Genomic DNA, 22,102 nt, shown 5'->3' with positions numbered 1-22,102 from the left:
GTGCGGGGCACCATGGGCGGGCACGATGCGGCGCGGCCCGCGGGCGCAGAGCCGCTAATGGCCGCACCGGCGCAGGCGACGCGACGCGCACCGGAAATACACTTAGTACTCCATAAATTAGCGATCATGATAGTGTATCGCAACGTGGAGTCGAATTCATAAATGTATAAATAGACAGCTATTAAGTTAATGCCCTCTAGAACAACGAATCCGTTATTGGACTTGGATTAATATCGTCGTTATGTTTAAATGTCGACAACGTAGTTTTTGTAAGTCATACCAAACGCAACGATATTTATTTGAAGTAATTTCACCATTGAGCCTACAGTAATAGGTAAATACCCTCAAAACAATGAAAAAGTACTGGCTATAACTAAATGATGAAAGAACAGCTAGGCGAGGAGACGCCTCGCCGGCGCTGCTAGCTGCTAGCCCGGCTCCGCACCGGCAGCGGCACCCGGCACCGGCAGTAGCATTCATGCGCGCGGAGCGTGACGCGGCGCAGGCGCGGGCGGCGCGCGACTTGCTCTACGGGTGCCATTTACACTCCTAACTGTTTAACCGAGCGGAGAACGATCAGCGCGCCTCTACTATTGCTATACCGCAATGTCTTCCGTGTTTTAAATATAGAACGCGATGCGAAGGCCGCGCTATTATTCGTACGCACGCGTCTGACGTTCGGCCAATAGGACTTGCAAACTTCACAAAACCTTTTCATAAAAACTGTTCGTCTTATGGTTGTTTTGTTACCCAATCGTTATCGGAAACATAAATTGACGAAAACAAAAGTAGGTACATAAGCAGTAAGAAGGGTTCTAATGTTTCTTTATTTTCATAGCTTTGCAGCTTTAGGAATTTAGTGCGTAGGTAAAAATTGTTATACTACGATCGAGTATATCACCAAGGAAACCACTTTGTAACGAGATATCTGAAAATATTGGACAGATTTAGCGAGGGTTTTTCACACAGGTGTCGCGGCACGTCGCCTCCGCTCTCACGTGAGCCGTCGACGCTTGCGCAGCGGAACCGCACCGACATCTCTTATCGACTCTACACTATCGACATGTTACGTGTACCGCTATTTACTAATTCGCATACGACGTAGAAACAATATTAACACGTGCCAGATGTTTAACTACGGTTTTATTGAAACATTCGCAGTAATGCGTACTTTACTTAAAATTTAATTTAGTTAAATTTAGTCAAATGTCTTTACGGCTAGACAGATTCGGTCGGACCGCTAATGATAATGCTAAATGCTAATTGATAGCAACAAAAATATTGTAGGTACTATGCACCTTAGGGAATCTACATTTAGATGCCATTATTTGACTAATATTTAGCGAGTAGGTAGATAGATTTGTACATAATATGCTGGACCTATTCTTGAAGGAGTTTAAATGGCGGCACTGATTAAGCCGCCGTCAATAAAGTATGTAATTGACGAAGGCCGTGCGCGACTTGCGCGAGGCTTTAGGCGCGCACGCGGAAGTAGCTCGGCTCTTCGGCAAATAACAATTGGCGTATTTTATCAGCGGCACGAGATAATGTAAGTGCGGCCTTCAGTCAAACAAAACAAGCACGCACCGTATTGCTGCCTCTGTCCTCGCGCCGTGACGCGATCGTGTTATTCCAACGTTTTCTTAATATTTAATCTTACTGATAAGACAGTCGGACGTCATGCGATTCTAACTCGTGAGTCGGTACCGATAGGAGAGCAATATTTTGATATAGGTACTCGTAAAATTATGCTATCAAATACCTGTCTTGGTAATTTTGAATTAGCATATCAATTCTATTTCAATTTGGCACGAGCAAAGTGGATTATTTTCAGCACTGTGTCGCATTAAAACCGGCATGCATTTTGCCGGTGACATGAGTGAGTACATTATACTCGTATAATGCAGCCATCAGCCATGCATTATATGCGAGGGATTCGAATTCCATATATAAATTGTCAGGTAATCTCAAGCTGCAAGTGATTTTTTCTGTATGTTTAAACAATCTGTGTTTACTTTAGTATCCTAGTAATAACACTATTGTCCGGACGTTGAAACAATGGTCCATTAGGTTGCGCAGAATAGTAGTGAGGAATGCTCGCGAATGACGTTATGAAGCGACTGAGCACTACGTTGTGGAGAAGCGAGTTCGGCAGCGCCCCGCACTCCCAAGAAGCTGCGCTGCGCCTGCACTGAAGCAATGCGCCTTCGATTTTTAATCATTTCCGTAAAATTGAAAAGCGGACACGAGTAAACTGTGCTACAGCGAAATTATCTAAGTCTAATGCCGAAGTTTGCAGCTCGCATTTGGTTATTATATTACTACGGCAATTTATTACACGGCAGAGGAACACGTGCAGAAGGCGATAATGCAATTCGTGCAGCTATGTTGCTGATAAATATTTTTTAATAAAACCAAGGACCATATATAATCTAAGAAAACGTTTCTTCTAGATCTAATAAACTTGTTTTATGTAATATCAGTTATTTATAACAATAAATAAAACGTACTAAGTTGTTTGTTACATTACAACCTTTTCTTAAGCTTGCCCTGTGTACGGTCTCACCACCGTACATTTTTATTATGCTTTGTTTATTTATTTATTTGTTTGTTTGGGTCCAATCTTGAAAGCTAAATTTGACCCACTTCCAGTGGTCCGATCTATTTGAAATTTGGTGGTCTTTCCAGGATCGTCTTCGCAGGAGGGAACTCCTCAATTAATAGTACCGACTTGAAATTTGGTACGGATATGTAGTCTAGATGACAATGCATGTACAGTCAGCAAAAAGTACAGTCAGAAAAAATAGCTTGTAATAAAAATATTTTTTTTAACAAAAACTTATTTTTGGTTTTATTAGTGGAAAGTAGGAGAGCTGTTTTGGGTGTACTCGTAATGGTTTGGTTTTGGGGTCTGGCATCGTTGCGTTGCGTTACGCAAGGGGCCGGTGCGGCGCGCTCTGCGCTGCGGCGTGTGATGTAACGCTCGCGCCTGCGCTGTTACGATAGAAGACGACGTCAGCGCACCGGCAGGAAGGCGGTGCCGGCACTAGATCGCCACTCGCACCCGTCCATGCGCTCCGATAAAAAATTAAGCGCACTGCCAGATTATGACAAAGGATGATAACAGACTTATCTTTAGCGATAGATGAGTTTGCTTAACGTCTGTCACGATCACGAACGTAGATCGTTGTGTACAGATTTAGAAGGAATTCTCACATTTTCCAACACTACATGAGTAGTTTTTAACTCTCGGAAAGGAGTAATCAGGCAGGTACCTAAATATAATGAAATGAAAAAGTGACCGGCAAGCGACGAAAGCGGCTCGGACCGAACGCCGCCCCGCGCCCCGCGCCCCGCGGCGCACGCAACTCGCTACCAATGACAATATAATGACACACGATGCACTTCACGAAGAACAAAGTGGTTCTTGAGAATCATGCATGGAATTATTTGTAATTTCACAACGGGTCTATGAGTCTATATCTGCAGTTATATTTCTACTAAGTAGTTAAGAATGAATAATTATGTTCCTACTTTGGCGCTAGCACAAAGTTGTTACTAGCTACTAACAATATTCAAACCGCAGTGTTTTGTGTACTGTGCATAGGTACGTGTACGTGTAATATAAGTGCAGAAAACTAGCAGACCTTGCTTGGCTATTATAGCTCTCTTCCTAACCAAGGTCTGAGCGCTGCTGACGTCAGACACTTACATTGAGAAGCGTTATTTATAGTTCGGGAGGTGGCATAGCATTTAAAAAAAATTACAGGTACGACCAAGGACTTTTTATTTCACTGTAAAAGTCATAGTGACATACCTAACATTAATTAACAAGGAAAATCGTAATGACTTTTCCTTCGAAAAGGTTCCATGGTAGCTCATGAATGTACATTAAAAACCTACCTTTTGAAAATCTTACTAGATCGTATTCCTAACGAGGGCGAGAACGTCAGTCGGCGTAATAAACAGTACGCTCACTGTGCTCAGTCCATCTGAGCATTGCAGTCGCTTTGGCTAATATGACGATCTTTACACCCACAAACATTCCACTGACATTGATTTTGGCTTGTATTGTACGAGAATCTCATGAATCTCAGTAGGTACAGTGGGTATGAATATAATTAATAAACTCTACTTAACTACTTTTCTTTTCACTTTCACAGACTGTTTTCACTGCATCGGCACTGGAGTAGCTGAGGTTCAGAGCCTTTCAGTATTAAGAGCAAAATGTTATCGTTATGCTCTTAAAGCGGTGCTAAATTAAATGCTACTCAATAAGGACAACTACGTACGAGTTATAACTTTTTCGAACCATTAATCGAAATTACAATTCTTGAATTCATTTTAATAAAGTTCATGGGATCAACGTGAAAGCATATCCTCTATAATGACAAAAAAAGTTTTTTGTTTTAATCGGTTTATAAGTAAATGACTCGAGTTCTTGGGGGCCAACATTAAAGAAATATAATCGTATTAAGAATATATTTTTTGAAGCCAATTAAAAAACTGTTTCCTAGGGTAAATTTTGATTTGTTAGTAGGATAGTGTGAGCGGTGCAAATGGTCGCGCGCGCACGTAAGAGATGATCAAGTTGTGAGCAGCGCAGCGCCAGCGGGCACGGGCACGCAAGTGGTGCGGGTGCGGCGGAACAGGTTCCGCACGGGTCACCTGTGTGCGGGTCGCCGACCTCAGCCACGATAATCCGGGACGGGGACTGTCGTTGGCCGGTTTTGCCGACCAACTCGTTGAAATAATTATTCACGTTTTCCCCCTATCTCGCACTTTCCCGTTACAGCTTAGCCTAGCTCCTATCCACGCAATTATAACGTCACGGTAAAAAATCACGTCACAGTGATAGAGTTCGACTAAAAGTTGCCAACATTATGCGGTAATTTCGCACGGCGACAGTGCGTCTGGGACATGCCATTGTACTAGCACTGCACCAATAATAGCCGGTACGAGTCCACCATTTGCGTCGTAGGTAGGCAGGCAGGCGTCACTGCGGCTGTAATATTTATTTACACGATGCATTTAATCAGCAACGTAAACGCGAAAGACCCGCCGTGTCTGGTTTCGGATATTACAATTACATATTAGTTTTGGCGTAATTAACAGTAAAAACTGATTTATTTTTTGTTATCTCATCCGTGCTTTTTTTTAAATAAAATTATGCTACAATATTCATTTTGACGTTTACAAATTGTGAAATAATTAATTTTGGTTGAATGTTCGATTCAAGTAATATCAGTAGGTGATGTTATTTGGGCTTTGTATATATAGTTATGGGAATCTTGTGTGCCAGTTCGCCTACGGCGAGCTCTTGGCCCGCCGCCGGCAGCACGGCTGCGCGTGGGCCCGCTGCCTGCGCCCGAGTCGCCTCAACTAAATATTTATAAATAACCGATTTTACATTTGCGACACTTACTGATTACGTAATATTCTCAATGTATTTGTTTGTTGATACTACTCTTTGGTAATATACACAGAATAATCTTTTAAAGTTACCTTTTGTAAAGCTGTGACCAGTAATGGGTCCTGCATGAGTGATTTGTGAATTATAGTATAAAAATCTCTTCATTATCATAAATATGAAATAAAAATATACTTTGCTTTCGAAGCATGCATTGTGGTTACTGAAACGTACAGATCATGAAGACCATAAAAGAGTACAGATTTATGTGCAGCGAAGTTACATAATTGCGCTACGCTCGAGCCTTGGCATTGTACGAGTGGACAAGTACCTAGCTGTATGCACCGCAGTGAACTCGGCACGTGTATCGTAAATCGCGCCGCACATGTTCTTACAATGCCTAGCCTTACAATAAATACTCAGAACGGTATACTGAAAACGACAACGCTTCTTGAATCATTTAAGTTAATGGTACCAATAAAGGTAAAAACATGTGATTCCCGTACGTACATGATAAGATTATTTAAAAAAAAGTTTATTTTGTTTAATTTTGAAACCGATAGATATTTCGTCTACGTAATTATATACTTAGTCTTACTTATTGTATTGAACAGGAACGTTCCGTTGAGGAATTTCCAATATACGTATTTTTAATTTTCTGAACATTAATTAATTTAAACGAATTGACTATTATATTACGCCTATTAATACAATCATGAATGATTTCTAGTTAGATTTGCTCTTTTAACATTATATTAATATTTAACGAAGATATCACACGTATAATCAATTGCTGCAACACACACTGAAAGGAAGTCTAAATAAAATACACTTACCTGTAGGTACAATCTAAATAGTAAATGGACTGTTTGTGCCATAGTCCTATTTGCAAGTATTAGTTGCATGAAAATCCTGATTGACATTTAAAAGGAACCCATTCGCAATGCAGAGGTACCCGTCGCCGAGCCATACTGTAGGAGACGCACATTCAAGATGGAGTGATGACATTTCGCTGTGCGGACATTTAACTTAACTAGAGCAAAGTAAATCCGCCGTTATCCTTAACCGGCCAATCGTAAGCTTTATCATAACATAAACCCGAGTTTAGACTCGCAAGAAAAATCGTGCAAGTTGCATTACATTGCGAGGCGGTAAAGCCAACGAGTTTGTTTGTAGTGGTCAATCGAGCGCCGATTTTTCAAGTCTTAACTCGGCTTAACGTTAACAAAGTGAACGAATGGTAAGTTAAGAGTGTTGGCGATTGTTGTAGAATCAACAAATGGTATCTTTCTTCTGTTAGAAACAAGGTATCAACAAAAAATAAATGTAAATTCATAACAAAACTTAATAATTCACTACGACATATGATTTTCCTGTAGTTATAACATAGTATATAAACATTTCAATTCAAAATTTCTAGTACTTTTAAAGTGATTATTTACAATATGCTCACCTACGTGTTGTTGTGATTTCTTAGAAAAATATAGCCATATTAAGAACAATAACAATTAGTTTTAAAGATACTGAATTTATGAATAACGTACAGTCGAACTATTTGATGCCTGACCCACCATGGAACTTGTCAGAGTAAGTGTCATAATGAATTCCCTTGTCAAGCAATGCGATGTCGCTATAACTTTTTCTACGAAAGGTTCACGATTCAGTTGGTTCGATAGTACTTCGAGTAGTTATATCTCATGCAAGGCAGGTAACAAAAATTATAAAGCTTGTCAGTTTGTATCTTAATGCTCAATTTATAATTGAGTGAGTGAGCATATTGAATCTGATGAGATTTTAGATAGTTTAGTCAAAAGATAATATTATGTGTCAGATTCTTTGAATCAAAATCAACGATATTAAATTTAGCAGAGCACGTTTAACTAAATATCACATCGGATTCGCAAACAAAAGCAAAGCTCAATTACGAATTCAGAGCAGAACGAATGGTGTCAGGAAGCGGTTTATTAGTCCATTACTCTCGACGACATCCCTTTATTCGGAAGAACTGCGTTATAGTCGGTGTGAAATATCAGTGCACGCTTAGCAGGTGACTTACCCGTTTCTTGCGAGGGCTCGTATCTTCGTAGTCCATAGCGATGCCTTCATCGCTGAAGGACGAAGAGACTGGTGGCGGCGAGGGTGTGACAGAGCGCCATGACGAGCCTGAGCTGCTGCTGCCGCCGGGCGACACCGACGAGCGGCCACCCCAACCATCTGCCGCGACAAATGAAAGATCATAATACCTTCAACAGTCTGCTGCTGGCTGACCATAATACGCATGATACGCGATGGCTGATGATGCTATCTGCTGACCGGGGAATCAGACATGATTTTGAACTGGTTTTATAGGTACTTTGACAGTTTCATGGAATAAATAGGGATGGTGGGATCATCGCCGCACCGGTCGGTTATTCGCCCGGATCAGTTTAGACTAAGGAAATACTAAAGGGTCCCATTGTACACGTTGTGCGCCACAACATTACCTTTTATTTATTTTTCCTTCCCAATTAATTTGTGTCTACAAATGTCTCTCTCACTCTAATCTTGAAACCAAAAACATAAAATAAAATAAACCCCCAAAATTACTGCCTCTAAGATACAAATTATAATGCCAAAGATTACCAAAACTAAAATAACCTAAAAACACCGTAATCACGTACCACTACGAATTAATGTAATTACGAAACGGAACTGTGGCCATCTACTTTCACTAGTAAGAACCGTTTCTTTTCTCGCGGCACAGATTCGCTCGCGCGTTGGAGTGTGCTGAGGATGAGTCTCGTTCGTTTTATGATTGCATAATGCACAATTATAATACAGCTCGATTGCCCAAATCAATCAATTTAAAGTAAAAGTTATTCACGTATAATATTTACTTCATTAAGGGGAAATATGAATGAGTATGCTACGACACGACCTTTAGTGAAGGGCGGACTACTGACAACCACTAAGGGGTCAATGAATATTTAAGTGTGTAGTAAAACGCCCCCTTGTTGTACAGGTTGCGTCTCCATAATAAACTTAGGCCGATTTCACATGATACTTGCTGCTAATTAAAAGACTTGAGTGTTGACGGCAAAAGTGTAATTTATTCAAACTTGAAGAGATCGTTAAAACCTACACTACGAGAACATGGACATACAAGCCAGACCTACACCAACATTGTAAACTTTATATATTTAAAACTTTTTATTTTTTTAAATTAGTGTCTTCTCTATTTTGAGAGAGAGTATTTTGTTCGGTTACTTTTATATTTTTAGTTAATGCAAAGCATTTTGGTCGTGGTTTCGAGAGCGAATTTTCATCAAATACCTGTCTAGACAAAGTCTAGACTGCTGAGCTGTCTAGACGTTATCAACATTTAACATATGGGTAACCCTTGTTCCCTTCTGAAGAGCTTTGTTGTGCTTTTTTCATTAATGTTTTACAATAATTATGTAAAGAAGAATACAAGTAAAATACTACTACTTCTTTTAATACTGTGTATACTCGTATTAAAATAATTTATTATAGAAGCTAATATGTTTAAAATATTTAATTTGACTTGTTCCGAATTACGACAACGAGCCACCGAAAAGTACCATCATTAAGGCCTTATATATGTACGACCCACTGCAGGGTACCGGTCTCCTCTCAGAGTTTGTCTTGAGTTGTGCAGGTTTGCTCACGATGTTTTCCTATAAAGTAAAGAAGCGCCGAATCTATTTTCTAGTCATCACCAATTAAGTAAATAAATGAAAAAAAAAACACTGTGAAAAAAGTTTAATTCCATATAAATGCAAGCTTCTCTTGGGACCACACGCGATGACGCGAGCAGGCAGTTGGTTGTGGTTAACATGGTGTTACTAACAGGTTTCAAGAGTTCCGTAGTCAAAATGGCAAAAGCGGAACCCTTATAGATTGGCCTGTATACTGTGATACTGCCTGTCTGTGTGTCCACGGCTTTGTACTAAAACGCTGTATGGTACCTCCCTGCTTACACGTAAAATGGGGATGAATTATTTTTTCTCATCTTCCACACGGTGTGAGGAATCGTTGAAAGTTCTTCAAAAATGTTTTTGGTTTGCATTTACCATTTTTCGGATCCATTTACGAAAATATTCAACTGAGTGTAAATTTTCACTAGTTTTACTATTATGTAATATATATACTTCTGAGTATAAGTACTCAGAGCTAAAGGGCCGTTTTTAAATATGTATTTAAAAATATACAGCAGTAGTACGAGTACTCGTAACATATCTTAACAAATTTAAAAGAAAAACTATCATAGTTGCTTACACTAATGATGCTAACGAGTAATGATGGATCTAAACTTAAATGAATATTTGCCGCAAGTCCATACGGAACCCTAAACCGTGCGTGGTCCGACACGTACTTAGCGTTTTTTTTAATTTTCAATATTAATTTTACATTCGGCTGTAATTTTTTTAGTGGTAGGTGTTTCCCTGTTGTTTCCATGTAATTATTGCTACGATTAAAAAAACTGTTTCATGGAAGAGTCGTACTTTATTGCCACCAGCAGCAATATCTGACACAGCAGAGCGTGCAAGCGTGACTCTATTTCGAGGGCTGATTCGACGTGTCAGATGTGTTTACACGCTGCGCTGTGGCAGATATCAATACAGGTGACTACTATGAATACTAGCTATGACCAGGTTATTATTAAATATTGTGCAGGTAAACTTGTCCCAACTTAAAAAACCGGCCAAGAGCGTGTCGGACACGCCCAAAATAGGGTTCCGTAGCCATTACGAAAAAATTAAGTAATATTTTTCTAAGGATTTTATATAGAATCTTCCAAGTTTAGGTATATTTTATACCTTAGGCTGCTATTTAAGAGTAAAAATGCTAATAACTCTCAAGCAAACTTAGCCGTTATAGTTTTTCTTGAAAGTTTGATATACTTAAGAACTGAATATTTTCAAATTTTTCCACCCACCGGTTTAGATTTTAGAGAGGGGGGGAGGGGGACACTCGGTTTTAATGAAAATTTGCACTTTAAAGTTGAATATTTCCCAAAAAAATCAATGAATCAAAAAATCGTCTTAGCAAACCTATCCTATAAGACGTATCCAACGACACCTCAGACTATAGGGTTGGATGAGAAAAAAAAACACCCCCACTTTACGTCTATGGGAGGTACCTACCCTAAATTTTTTTTTTATTGTACCATTTTGTCGGCATAGTTTACATATATCATATATATATATCCGTGCAAAATTACAGCTTTCTAGCATTGATAGTCCCTGAGCAAAGCTGCGGACGGATGGACAGACAGACATGGCGAAAGTATAAGGGTTCCGTTTTTGCCATTTTGGCTCAGGAACCCTAAAAAGCTGTTTCCGTTTACACTATCATTTTCTGCGTATATTTGAGTGAAATTAATGACAATACTGTGATCATGGCGCATGCAACTGCCGAAATATCGAGCTGCTCTAAAGTCAAGGTACGCGGAACAAAACCCGAATTTAATTCATCAAATTTGAAATGAATGATTTGCAGTCAGCTATATACTCGTACCACAGATAATTATTGAATTGAAAAAAGATGCTTAATATTGTATGGTACTCGTATATACATATGTAGTGGTATAGCTCCATACAAATATTAACAGTGTTCTGCGCAAAATTTGATAATGATCCACTTACTAGGTACTACACTACTTAGCGGTACTACAAATAGGTATGTAGGTACTTACTGGGACGGGGCGAGTTTGGTGAGCAGCTGAGAGACATCAGCACCAGCGCGGCATTGCACTCGTTCATTTGCTCGTCGCGCTCCCCGTAGCCCAGGTCGCACGAGCTGCTGGGCCGGCGCTTGCGCGACCTGCGACAAGCGGATACATCGCCTTAGTATGCATAACTTACGAGTATGTACTAAGTGTTATGGGTACTAACTAGGCAACGGATACACATTCTTGTATAAATAGATACATAGGTACTACCTAATAGTTAAACATTGAAGTCTCTAGAACAAACATTTGTATTTTTCATATAATACATGATTACGAGTATCTGCCCCGATAGAGGAACAACTTCGGATCTAAAGCTTTGTAGTTGGATATTTTCTGTATGTTTTCTGACCATGGGCTATCCAGTCGTCACATTTGATGAGTTGGATACGTAAAGCCAGGGACATTAGAGGACAAGATAGTCTTACTTTTGTGCGGTTCGTTCTTATGGAAAAATTGCTAAACAATAATTAATTGCATCTATTTGTTTCATAAGTATAGTTTCAGTACACAACACTGTGACACAACCATGTTTGAGCAAATATATAAATTACTGATTAGACTCTTCTTATAATGGACTGTTTGAAGAATACAAAAAACGTAATAAGCAGAAATGGAAGTATCGGACTGAGCGGGCCGAAATAACTAGTTTGACTTCTTATTCAGCGGAAGCACGTCTACGTAGTTCGCCATTGCGAGTCAAACGGACTCCGTACGGAGTTCACTCCGCTTGCAGTTATGGAGCAATATTATGTCTTTCCGGGAAAACCAACAAGCTACTACTTAACCTAACAGCTACTTTGCTTAACAAGTGTGTCATACACTGCACTTTGTGTTCTTAGTACATAGTATGAGCAATTAGGGTTGGCTAACTTTACATAAGTAGAATTGGTTCATATCCATTACAGTGGATATTCAATAAAACAATCGATATATCTATAACGTATCAACTTATAGACAACGCTTCGAGGAAACATTAAAGATGCATATTGGGAACGTGTCTCTGAGTCTACGCGATTTTTCTACTGACGAACATTGATTGCATTTAGTACAGTGATTGGCGAATGATAGTGTAGACTAGTTTGTTTGATCTATTTAGTTCGCGAGTGGAGTTTATTTGCGTCGGGTCGCTAGGGGCGGGCAAACTCGGCGCGCGGCGCGGCGCGGACAGGGTTGGGGCGGGCGCTGTTGCGCTGCGCTATAAGCCCGCCGGCGTCGACGGACGCATGCCCAGATATTTAGGCGAATTGGGTAAGGTCGAGTACTCCGCTCCCGCCTGCGTCTGGCCGGTCACCCCGCACCACTTTCAGAAAGATCGACCGTTCAACTTTGACTTACCAGAATAACCGATTGATCACGATTCATTACTAAAATGACATGAGGTGTGAAGCCATTAATAGCGTTTGCAGTTTGCATCATCGACAGTTGACGTATGCACGCGTATCAAAGCTGAGTCACAGCGAGTGACGTAGCCGCCAGTCATATTAGCCTGCTCGAAAAAAATACAAATATGCTATAGGTAATAGGTATCTATCACACACGAAGACGCCGTTCTTGTGTAGCTACATATGTAAGTATGTGTTTAACAACATGGTTTGGTGCACGCTCTGTCCTAACAGCAGTCTTTGTGTCAGTTGGTAAGATACCTCTTTGTAGATGTCTCTATTGTGTGCAAAAAGATGTATGGCAAAAAGAAAGGAAGGCATCGGCTCAGCATTGCGCCAATAATCGGTTATAAATAAATGAAATGAAGGTTATCAGAAAAGATACTACCGTGTTATTTTTCAATACGATGTTTGATAGATATGCGCACGATTCGCGCCTGCGCTGAATGCGTGTACGTCACTATTCAGCTGCCATTGTTTTCCTTGAAAGCATTTGTGTTGTTTGATAAGGTTGACTAAGTTAGAGGGCCGTTGACTCGAGTCGTAGGTCGGTTGCCTGCTCCCTGCGTGCGATCATCGCTCCCCCGCAAGGTGCTTCACCCAGCCAGCTCGTCGTCGTGCCACTCCGGCCGCCCTGTCTTTTCGCCCTGTGCCGTTCATAAACCTATTCACTCATCTTAATTTAGAATACCGATTTTGACGATCGTCATTATGGACTTATTACTTAGCGGCTATCCTTTGAGGTATCATTGTGTTATAATATTGCTATTGACCCTTGCGCTTATTAAAGATTAGTCACTGATTTCAAAACACAAAATAATAAACAGACTTAACGGTAGACTAGGTATAGGTATATCATGTGGCTGTATGTGTAGGTTAATAATGGATGTTATCGAGCCGCGGACGACGACCGCCGTCGCTGAACGCTGATGCATGTGGCGGTGACATTGCTGACAGTTCTAAAATATGTACCTATTTTATTAATAGTTATCTAGTATATCATATAAAAATTGCAGTGACGTAGGTAGTGAAGCGTTGAATTATGACGCAATGAACCTACTGTCTAAATGTAGCAAGCGTGACCTAGGCAGGGATAACTTTAATAAAAACGCTGAATGTAATTATGTCACGTCAAGTTATTTCGACCAAACGATTGACGTCATAATTTCGTCCACATGCGCCAGTGAGTGCGTCCACATTCAATATGAAATCGTGATAGCTCGCCACGGCCACCGGTCGGCGCCAGCAGCTGAGAACACACTCGCTACTATAGCTGAGGCGTATAATACTACACACAACATTGAGAACGACCTTGCCGGTTGTTGCCGTGCTCTTTTACGTGCAGGACAGCTCTAATAGCTACAATTTTTTTTTGTCCGCGACTTTACCGGTCTCTTACGTAATTTATTCACTAGGAACAAAGGTGTAAAATGATTTCAATTAAAATGATTAATATGGTTTTCACAGACACATGCGTCAATGAATATTAATCACATGGGGATCAAAGAATGTGCTTCAATTAAGAGTTGGAGATTTACATCATTATGACGTATTGGTATGTTTACGAGTATACCTTTAAATATTGTTCATTCACCAACTGCATAGAATTTCTGTCTAAATGTCGTTATAACGAGTTTTATTTCGACCTAGTCATTGGCATTTCATAACGACGACGTAGATGATAAAAAAACCCGGCCAAGTGCAAAGCGTAGTTGCGCAATTAGTAATCTTGCAATAGAATTACCTACCTATATAAAATCGTTCATATTTATTGTTCGTTTGCCTACACTGAAATTCAGCATTTATACTCATCACGGCATCAAGCGCAGTTATACTACAACAGCTTTTAATAACAGTGTACATTCTTATTCAGTGTTACAAAACTAATGTGAGCATTAAACCAAACCCATTATATTCATTAGTATTCATTCAGTTCAGTTGCGTTTGCGTTACGAAGCGAGCGTCGTGGCCGCGGCGACGGTCCGCGAAGCGATTTCACTTCGCCACCGTCCAGAGTCCAGTCCCACTGCAACTGACATGGTTGCGATCAAAAAGCGTTCATAACATCTACTCAATGGAATGACATTTCCTTTCGATTTGTACCTTCGTCTATCAAAATCTAAATTGCGTTTAAGTGTAACCAACACCCCTCACGTAAACCAGTTTACAAGACAACTTTGGTTAACAATGCAAGTACATTAAAGCAGTATTTATATCCATCACGATCGATCTACCCAACTTCAGATCCGGCATTTTTTTGCGAAGCGGTTGATGTAGGTCGGGGCGCGTTTTTTGGCGACACAAAAAGTCAACGAATCAGCGAGCGCTCGCTCGCGGCTCGCGGTGATGAGGTCATCGCAAGATTTGGCTGTAAATTGCTTGCGCTGCGGCTAAGGATCTGTGATTTATTGCATTTTACCTCTTTTATAAGTTTTAAATATCTACAAAACCGGTTTTCGGTATTTTGACTTGTGTTTAAAATAGTAATAGTCGACTTTAATTTCAAACAAGAAAGCACTTTTAATAACTTGTCTTCAGACTTATGGCTTTTGAAGTTACTTACCTCTTAATCTACTTTCAAATTTCAAATTTACCGCGCACAAGTGCTTTGCTTATTTGTAGTGTAAGCTTTCTCGAAGTAACCTACCTAACTGGACCGTTTGTCCCAGGTAACATAGTCGTCAACAACTTCGAGCGCAGAGCCCCCGACTATTAGGAGTTGGACAACATGGACATTAGTTAGACATGACTTTCGTCTTGCCCATGTTCATTTTTAGGCCAACTCGGTCGGAAACTGCTGAGTCGGCGAGCATAGCACTGAAGTCTTCCATGGTCTCAGCATGACTACAATATCGTCGGCAATCGAAGGCGAGTGAAGTACCCGCCATTAATGTTGATGCCTCGTCCTTTCCAGTCCAGAACCTTAAAAGCATCCTCCAATGCAACGGTGAACAGTTTCGGAGCGATCACATCTCCTTGTCTGACTCCCCGCTGCAGAGGAATAGGCTTCGTGCTCTGGTCATGTAATCGGACAACATTGGCGTTTTTGTACAGACACTAGACACTTCAACACTCCGATATACCGGTAGTCAACTGCACCGCTGGAGAGCCTGCATCACAGCCCAAGTCTCGATCGAATCGAAGGCTTTCTCGTAGTCCACAAATGCAAGGCAAAGGGGGAAGTTATACCCTTCGGTTTTCTGTATAACCCGCCGCAACGTACATCTGGTCTACGGTACTATAGGTTTTCGGAAGCCGGCTTGTTCGGGAGGCTGGAAATCGTCAAACCTGCTTACGAGACGATTTGTGATGACCCTGAAAAACACTTGTAAACATGGCTCAGAAGTGAAAGTCTAATTCTTCGGTAAGGTGTTATCACCTTTTTTCATGAAGATGAGCACCACCACTGTCTTCTGTTCCATGCTTTCGGTGTTCTCCCTTGGTGGAGGACGGAACTAAACGGCGTCTTAAGGTCCTTAAGGACTGGTTTACCACCCGCCTTCAAGAGTTCGGCTGTAATTTCATCGTCACCCGGGCTTTGTCATTCTTAAGCTATTGAGGGCCATACTAATCTCGTACAGGCTGACGTCTGGATTGTCTTCGTGATAGTGTCGGGTTAATCTAGCCTCGGTCTTTAGCTAGATTTTCGACGGGTGTTCGGGTTGTCGTGTCGCTATCCATAAAACCTCTCGTTTTTCCCAACAGCTCAGGTTTGGATGAAATGATTCTGCCGTCGTCGGTCTTCAACTTCATTAACCGGCTTTGACTTACAGACAGATCCCTGGTAAACACCTTAGAGCCTCTGATACGCTCAATAGCCTCTTCAATGCTATTTATTAGTATTAAATCGGCGTACATCGCGCTTCAGAGATTTTGAGATCTGCCTATTGAACTGCTGATAGCGACAATTAAGCGTCACCAGAAGACTGTAGCAGCATCTCACGCCTCACCTCCATGAGCCTAAGCCAGAGCGCGAGAGCTTATTGGTTCTAGTACGGCGGGTTTTGAAGGAGTTAGATCCGATCGTATGGACAGCTTCCACAAACCCGTCGTTGTAATCGTCCACGTCGCACCTAGGCATTCGAAATGGCTTGAATTGAAGTTTGAGCTGAAAGCTCTCGGGGTTTTGGAGCTGAGCTGGTAGATTTCATCAGTAGGACCTTTCAAGCTTGAACTGGATATTTAATGAGCCTCGTGCAAGCGAAAGAAATTATGCGAAAATTTGGGGAACTAATAATCGGTGAAACAATTTTCACCGAAGAATTAGAGAATCCAATTCCATATTATATAAGTATTAGTTAACAATTAACAACTTAAGTTTTTTATTTTAATACTTGCTCATTAAAAGGGAAGTTTATTAATTGCTTTTCATGTATATTGGTTATATTTCAACAAAACAACAGACTTATACAGAAAGAAAGAAAAATAAAGGGAAAATATGGAAAATACCGAAAAATTACCGAAATACCGGGATACCGGTTTTCAAAATTTGAATACCGGAATAATACCGGTATTGCCATCAAGCCCAATACCGCATAGCCCTAATGAGGTCATCGCAAGATTTGGCTGTAAATTGCTTGCGCTGCGGCTAAGGATCTGTGATTTATTGCATTATTACTTATTTGAAATTTTAAGTTTTAACAATAGTTTTGTGTCGTCTAACTCAAATTATTTTATGAGTGGTCGTTATTGGTTGATTTGTATTTAGTTTTTTTCAACTGGAGTTTACAAAAATAATCATTTCGTTTTAGTGTATTATGATACAAACTGTTACTGAAATAAGAAACTGCTAGTGCAATAACGGTTAAAATTTCGAATTTGAGGGTCACCTTATGTGTTTTTGCGGTTATGACGTCGCTATGTCATATTGATATAACGTAGTAGTTCTTTTTCTAAAGCTAACTTATATTGGTTAGCAAAAATTACCTATTGGTTTACGAGAAAAAATAATTAGAGGATTCCATTTCGTCTCTTCAAAAAAAAGTTGCTTTAAGAAAACCCGTGATTAGTAGGTAGGTACCAACATTAAATTTTAGTATGTTCTTCGTAGTTTAATACATACAACATACCTTTAACTGCACCTGCCAAAAAGATAACGGTGCTCCATAGCACCAACGAAAGTAAGCGTGCAGTGAACGAGAAAGTTCGCCCCACCTCCGGGGCGCGAGCGCCTTCTCTTTGCTTGTTGCGCAAGCACACGCGGAATGCGGCGCGGCGCTGCCCGCGCGCCGCCGGCCGCCGCAGTGCCTGCCCGTGACACTCAAATCCTTCATAGAATACGGCTAGCTGTCGACGTCAACCAACCATTTTCGTCATTGAATTGAAAGTGTGTTAAGTTTCCGTGTGACCTGAATATAAACGACATTGTTCTTTATTCGAAAGAATTAGGCACAATATTTGCTGTTTTCCTCATAAAGATTATGGAGACAACAATGATCTTAGTAATCTGTCTGGTTTGGCGTTTTGTTCGAGTTCAACATCTTTATCATTCAATTATTCGTCACTTAATTCTAGTCGTTCTTTTTGTTATATTTTCTACATTTTCGATATGGGTACGGTAATCCATTAAGAATTCCAGAGGCAATATATTTACCATCTCTTTCTACCCTCATACTACAACATTTGTCATAAAAAGTGGTGAAAACGGAGTTTTGGTTTAATGAAAATTATATATACACACATATTCCTGTTTCGATGCTCTATCAATCAAACTAAACTATAACCTGAAAAAGTTTTCGCTTCTAACAAACAAAAACGATTCCATACTTATTACTTAATACAGAAAAGAAAAAGTAACAATTAAATCATAACTATCTAAATACCACTATACTAAACGTACATAAATGTACAACACATTCAATCTGCGTATGGTTTCCTACATAGTACTGGACTATGACCTTAAGCTGTAGCGAAGAATGATCGAAATTTAACTGATGATACTACGAGTAGCGCAAATAACGTGCTTCATCATCATCATCATCCCAGCCTATATACGTCCCACTGCTGGGCACAGGCCTCCTCTCAGAACAAGAGGGCTTGGGCCAAATAACGTGCTTACTGCTTAGTATATGAAGTAGGTATTATCATTAGAATGAATGCAAGTTCTATATTACAGTAGGCAAAACGAAGTTACATATTTTATTGCAAACGAACTACGAAAGGAACATTATGGCAGACAGATAGAAAGTAACTAAGCAATTGCCGACGTCGATTCCGGAGAATAATAAATTATCGTGTTCAATTCTAACTGCTGCGACAAACAACGCGAGAATCATAATAAGTTTCTACTAAAAATAACGTTTTTAGGGCAAACTTTTCGCTGACACTTCTGAATAAACAGGTACACAAACTAAATTTAATCCAATGTGATCACTGGAAATAAGTAAAAATTCTCCAGGAGGATTTTACCCAAAAATACGAATAGTTAAAAGATAAATAAAATATAGTTTTACATTAAGATCTAAAGCAACTTTGTAGCCCTGTAAATTAACCGTTAATGTGTGAAGGTATTGTAAATTGTTTAAATACAAATTTTTGTTCAATGTGGTGATATCAGCAATAATCGCTGCATAGTGTATTAACAGTCGAACAAACTGATTGATGCACCAGGGTGCAACCTTTGTCATGGCGACATCTCATACTTTTGTTAAGGAAATCATAGTCACTTTCGTCATTTCGCCAAAAACTGTTATTAGATTGCTATAGCGAGCGTCAGAAACGTTAGGCAATAATGTTGGAAACATGTCCTTATTATTCTTACTTTTTACCGTGTCGTTGATTATATACATTAGCGTTGCCAGTGCGTATAAAGTACTATATACTACGAGCTACGCTAGTGTGGCGTTCCATTTCGAAACTAGGTCACCGTGTCACACGACGGCCGCATCAAGTGCCAGCCGAAATCGCCGCCATCTTTGAATTAAATTAAATTGTATCATTCAACTAATAACAGCCGTCCATAATTATAGGACGAACAACTTTATTTGTCTAAATGGTTATTTACCAAAACTGCTATCTACATTCGGTCTGTGTCGAAAATAAAAGATCCGGCCAACTAAGAGTCAGGCTCACGTATTCTTGACATCAGACTGACTAGGTCTAGGTACCTGTTTTAAGGTTACAAAAAGTATGTAGGTACAGCCGGTACAGACCAATTACAAAGTTATAATTTCTTCCCTATAAGTCCAACTCTTACATGACAGATTTTTATTATTTATTACCATTTAGAGTTTGATCTCCCTCCTCCTCTTCTGTATCAAGCTATACATATGCCACACAAGCTCAACTGTCACAGATAAAACACAAAATACTGTTTCGACCTCTCTACGAGTTCATTAACAAGGCTTAGTTAACAACAACCTGAGCAAACATCCGTTGCTAAACAAAACGAATGCCATACAACTAACCAATAAACAAATAAAGTACCTATCCCTAAACTACCCACACTATTTTTCCCTCTTATTATTTTATTTTTTTAACTACTGCGACAAAGAGAATTAATATTAATTAAAAGTTGTTTTTCTACTCCTATACTGTTATCTGTGATTTACTTAATCACGAACATTAATATAAGAATATACATCCGTCAATAAATTCGAATCTACGAATTGCCATTTCCAGGCATGTATAGGGCTTTTCTCCAATATTTAATGCGAGGAAATAAAGCAAAATCGTTAAAATATTCAATTAAATGCTTTAAAAAGTTTCCCCTAATACTTACCGCGATACTTTTTTTAAAGTACACGGCACGTCTCTTAATGCCATTTCATTAGAAATAATAATGTAATCAAAAAAAAATTGTATTATATCAATAAAAAATATAAAGTTAAATGCAAATGAAGCTTTATATCACTAAATTACGGTTTAAAGTGCTACTTCTGAACGCTTTTTAGTTAATTCAGCCATTTTCTTTTGTTACCAGTTTGGTTTCATTATGCTAGAAATCGAAATATTAAAAAAAAACAGTTAAAGACCGTTTCTTCTTAAATTAAATTTTAGGCTTACTTAGGACTTAAAAAGAAAAAAGGAGGAAGAAAAAAGAGCTTTGAAGTGTACTACCTACCTATAACCTATTTCAATCATTTCCGGCTTTGGTCGCATTGGTGGGTGTGAGTGAATGGTGTGATTATAACACTTTATACAGGGTAGGCAGTTTCTATCCTTTCTAAAGAACTGTCATGAACTTCTTGAGAGGTCGTTTGAACAGGTTTTTCTGTAATCACTACCTTCATGCTAAATACCAACCACTGGCTTTTACGGTAATATCATATGGAAATGCTGTGCAGTGACCTTCTTCAACTTTAAAATTAACTTTTGTGTATATTTTGAATTTTACCAATTTGATCGCTGCCAGTATTATTGTAATGCAATGCAATATTTAACGTATCAAGAGTTCGCCGTGAAAACAACCATTGATCTTGAATGATTTCACATGAAGAGTGAGTGAAGTGAGACCCGTACCGATTCTCTTGATTTCGGTGTAGATTATGCCCGTGCCTGTTTGTTACGGTGCTCGTTGCGAAATCCGAACTGCGGCTGGAGGTCTCGCCTCTCACTGTGCTCACGATAAAAAGTGAAACTGCGATGTAGCGACTGTCACGTCGCAGCGGCTACAACACCATTTGATGCCGTTTGTTCCGGTTTGTTACCGACGCACTTTAAAATTTCTTGTGAGAAAGTGTACTATGACGTTTGAACATATTTCAAGACTCTGTAAGTTATAAGATGTTGCCAAGTCGTATTCATTATTATTAATTACTCGCAATCAACACTGTGGAACATCTCAGCTAGAACAGTACGATTGTTCATAGTTGCTAACATAGTTGCATTGTCTGTCCCTCTCTGAGGCGAAGGCAGGGGAGCGTGGGGCGCGGGAGGCGGTAGTAGCCGCAGAATGTAGGCAAGTGTGACAAGGACACGCCCGTACTCCGCGCTTACACTTCCATCCAGTTTCTAACGTGCTCAGTGAAGATTTCGCAACGGAGCCCGCGCCTGTCCTTACTTCATCGATGCATATTCGTGAGCGATACACACTTACCAACATGTAAATACAGCACAATATATACTGGCACGCTTTAAATAGGTCTACCTAGAAGAGAAGGGCTTTTATCAGACCACCACAACTTTTATATTACAATTAGATATAACTTTGATATTCGTCATCGATTCTGTTGTATTGAACGTTATTCCGTCTAGTTCTTATTAAGCCCTAAACCAGGTTTTGCATGTCGGCGATTGCATTAGAAATGTCACGACCTTCCTCACCGCTTATGGTGCCCGATCAATCACCGCTGGAGCTGGACACACACAGTGTTGACATTGGTTACGTTTAAGTCGCGGGCTTCCTTTTAGGCGTTGCGTGATTGACATAATACAATTTAGCACAAGCCCGAGGACAGGTTTCATTTCATTGTTAGTGACTATGACGTGTTGCTGTTTAGTGAAGACGGTAGACGGTTGTAGTGTCTTATTTAAGAAGTTTTTGGTTAACTTTACCGGTAAGTCGGACTGACTTGAATGTCATAATAAGGTGCCTGCGCCTGCCACCATAAAAGCTGGCAAATTATTTATTTATTC

The 22,102-nt window shown here is 39.8% G+C and overlaps 1 protein-coding gene across 2 annotated transcripts in view; it reads right to left on the bottom strand.

The window, feature by feature from the left end:
• LOC141428742 (zinc finger protein 704-like) overlaps positions 1 to 21,605 on the bottom strand; it is a 50,912-nt gene extending 29,307 nt beyond the window's left edge. Inside the window, exons 1-3 of one of the 2 annotated variants that reach the window (XM_074088762.1) lie at positions 21,564 to 21,605; positions 11,109 to 11,236; positions 7,467 to 7,624 (exon numbers count right to left, since the gene is read on the bottom strand). In XM_074088762.1, coding sequence (XP_073944863.1) covers positions 7,467 to 7,624; positions 11,109 to 11,175 — 225 coding nt within the window. In that variant the 5' untranslated portion in view covers positions 11,176 to 11,236; positions 21,564 to 21,605. Of the gene's footprint in view, positions 1 to 7,466; positions 7,625 to 11,108; positions 11,237 to 14,432; positions 14,471 to 21,563 lie in introns of those variants that run through there. The other variant, XM_074088755.1, reaches the window with a different exon arrangement.
• Positions 21,606 to 22,102: the final 497 nt, after the last annotated feature.

Source organism: Choristoneura fumiferana, chromosome Z (assembly GCF_025370935.1).
Source record: "Choristoneura fumiferana chromosome Z, NRCan_CFum_1, whole genome shotgun sequence".
NCBI classification, from domain to species: domain Eukaryota; kingdom Metazoa; phylum Arthropoda; class Insecta; order Lepidoptera; family Tortricidae; genus Choristoneura; species Choristoneura fumiferana.
This window is presented reverse-complemented; position numbering and strand designations above follow the sequence as displayed.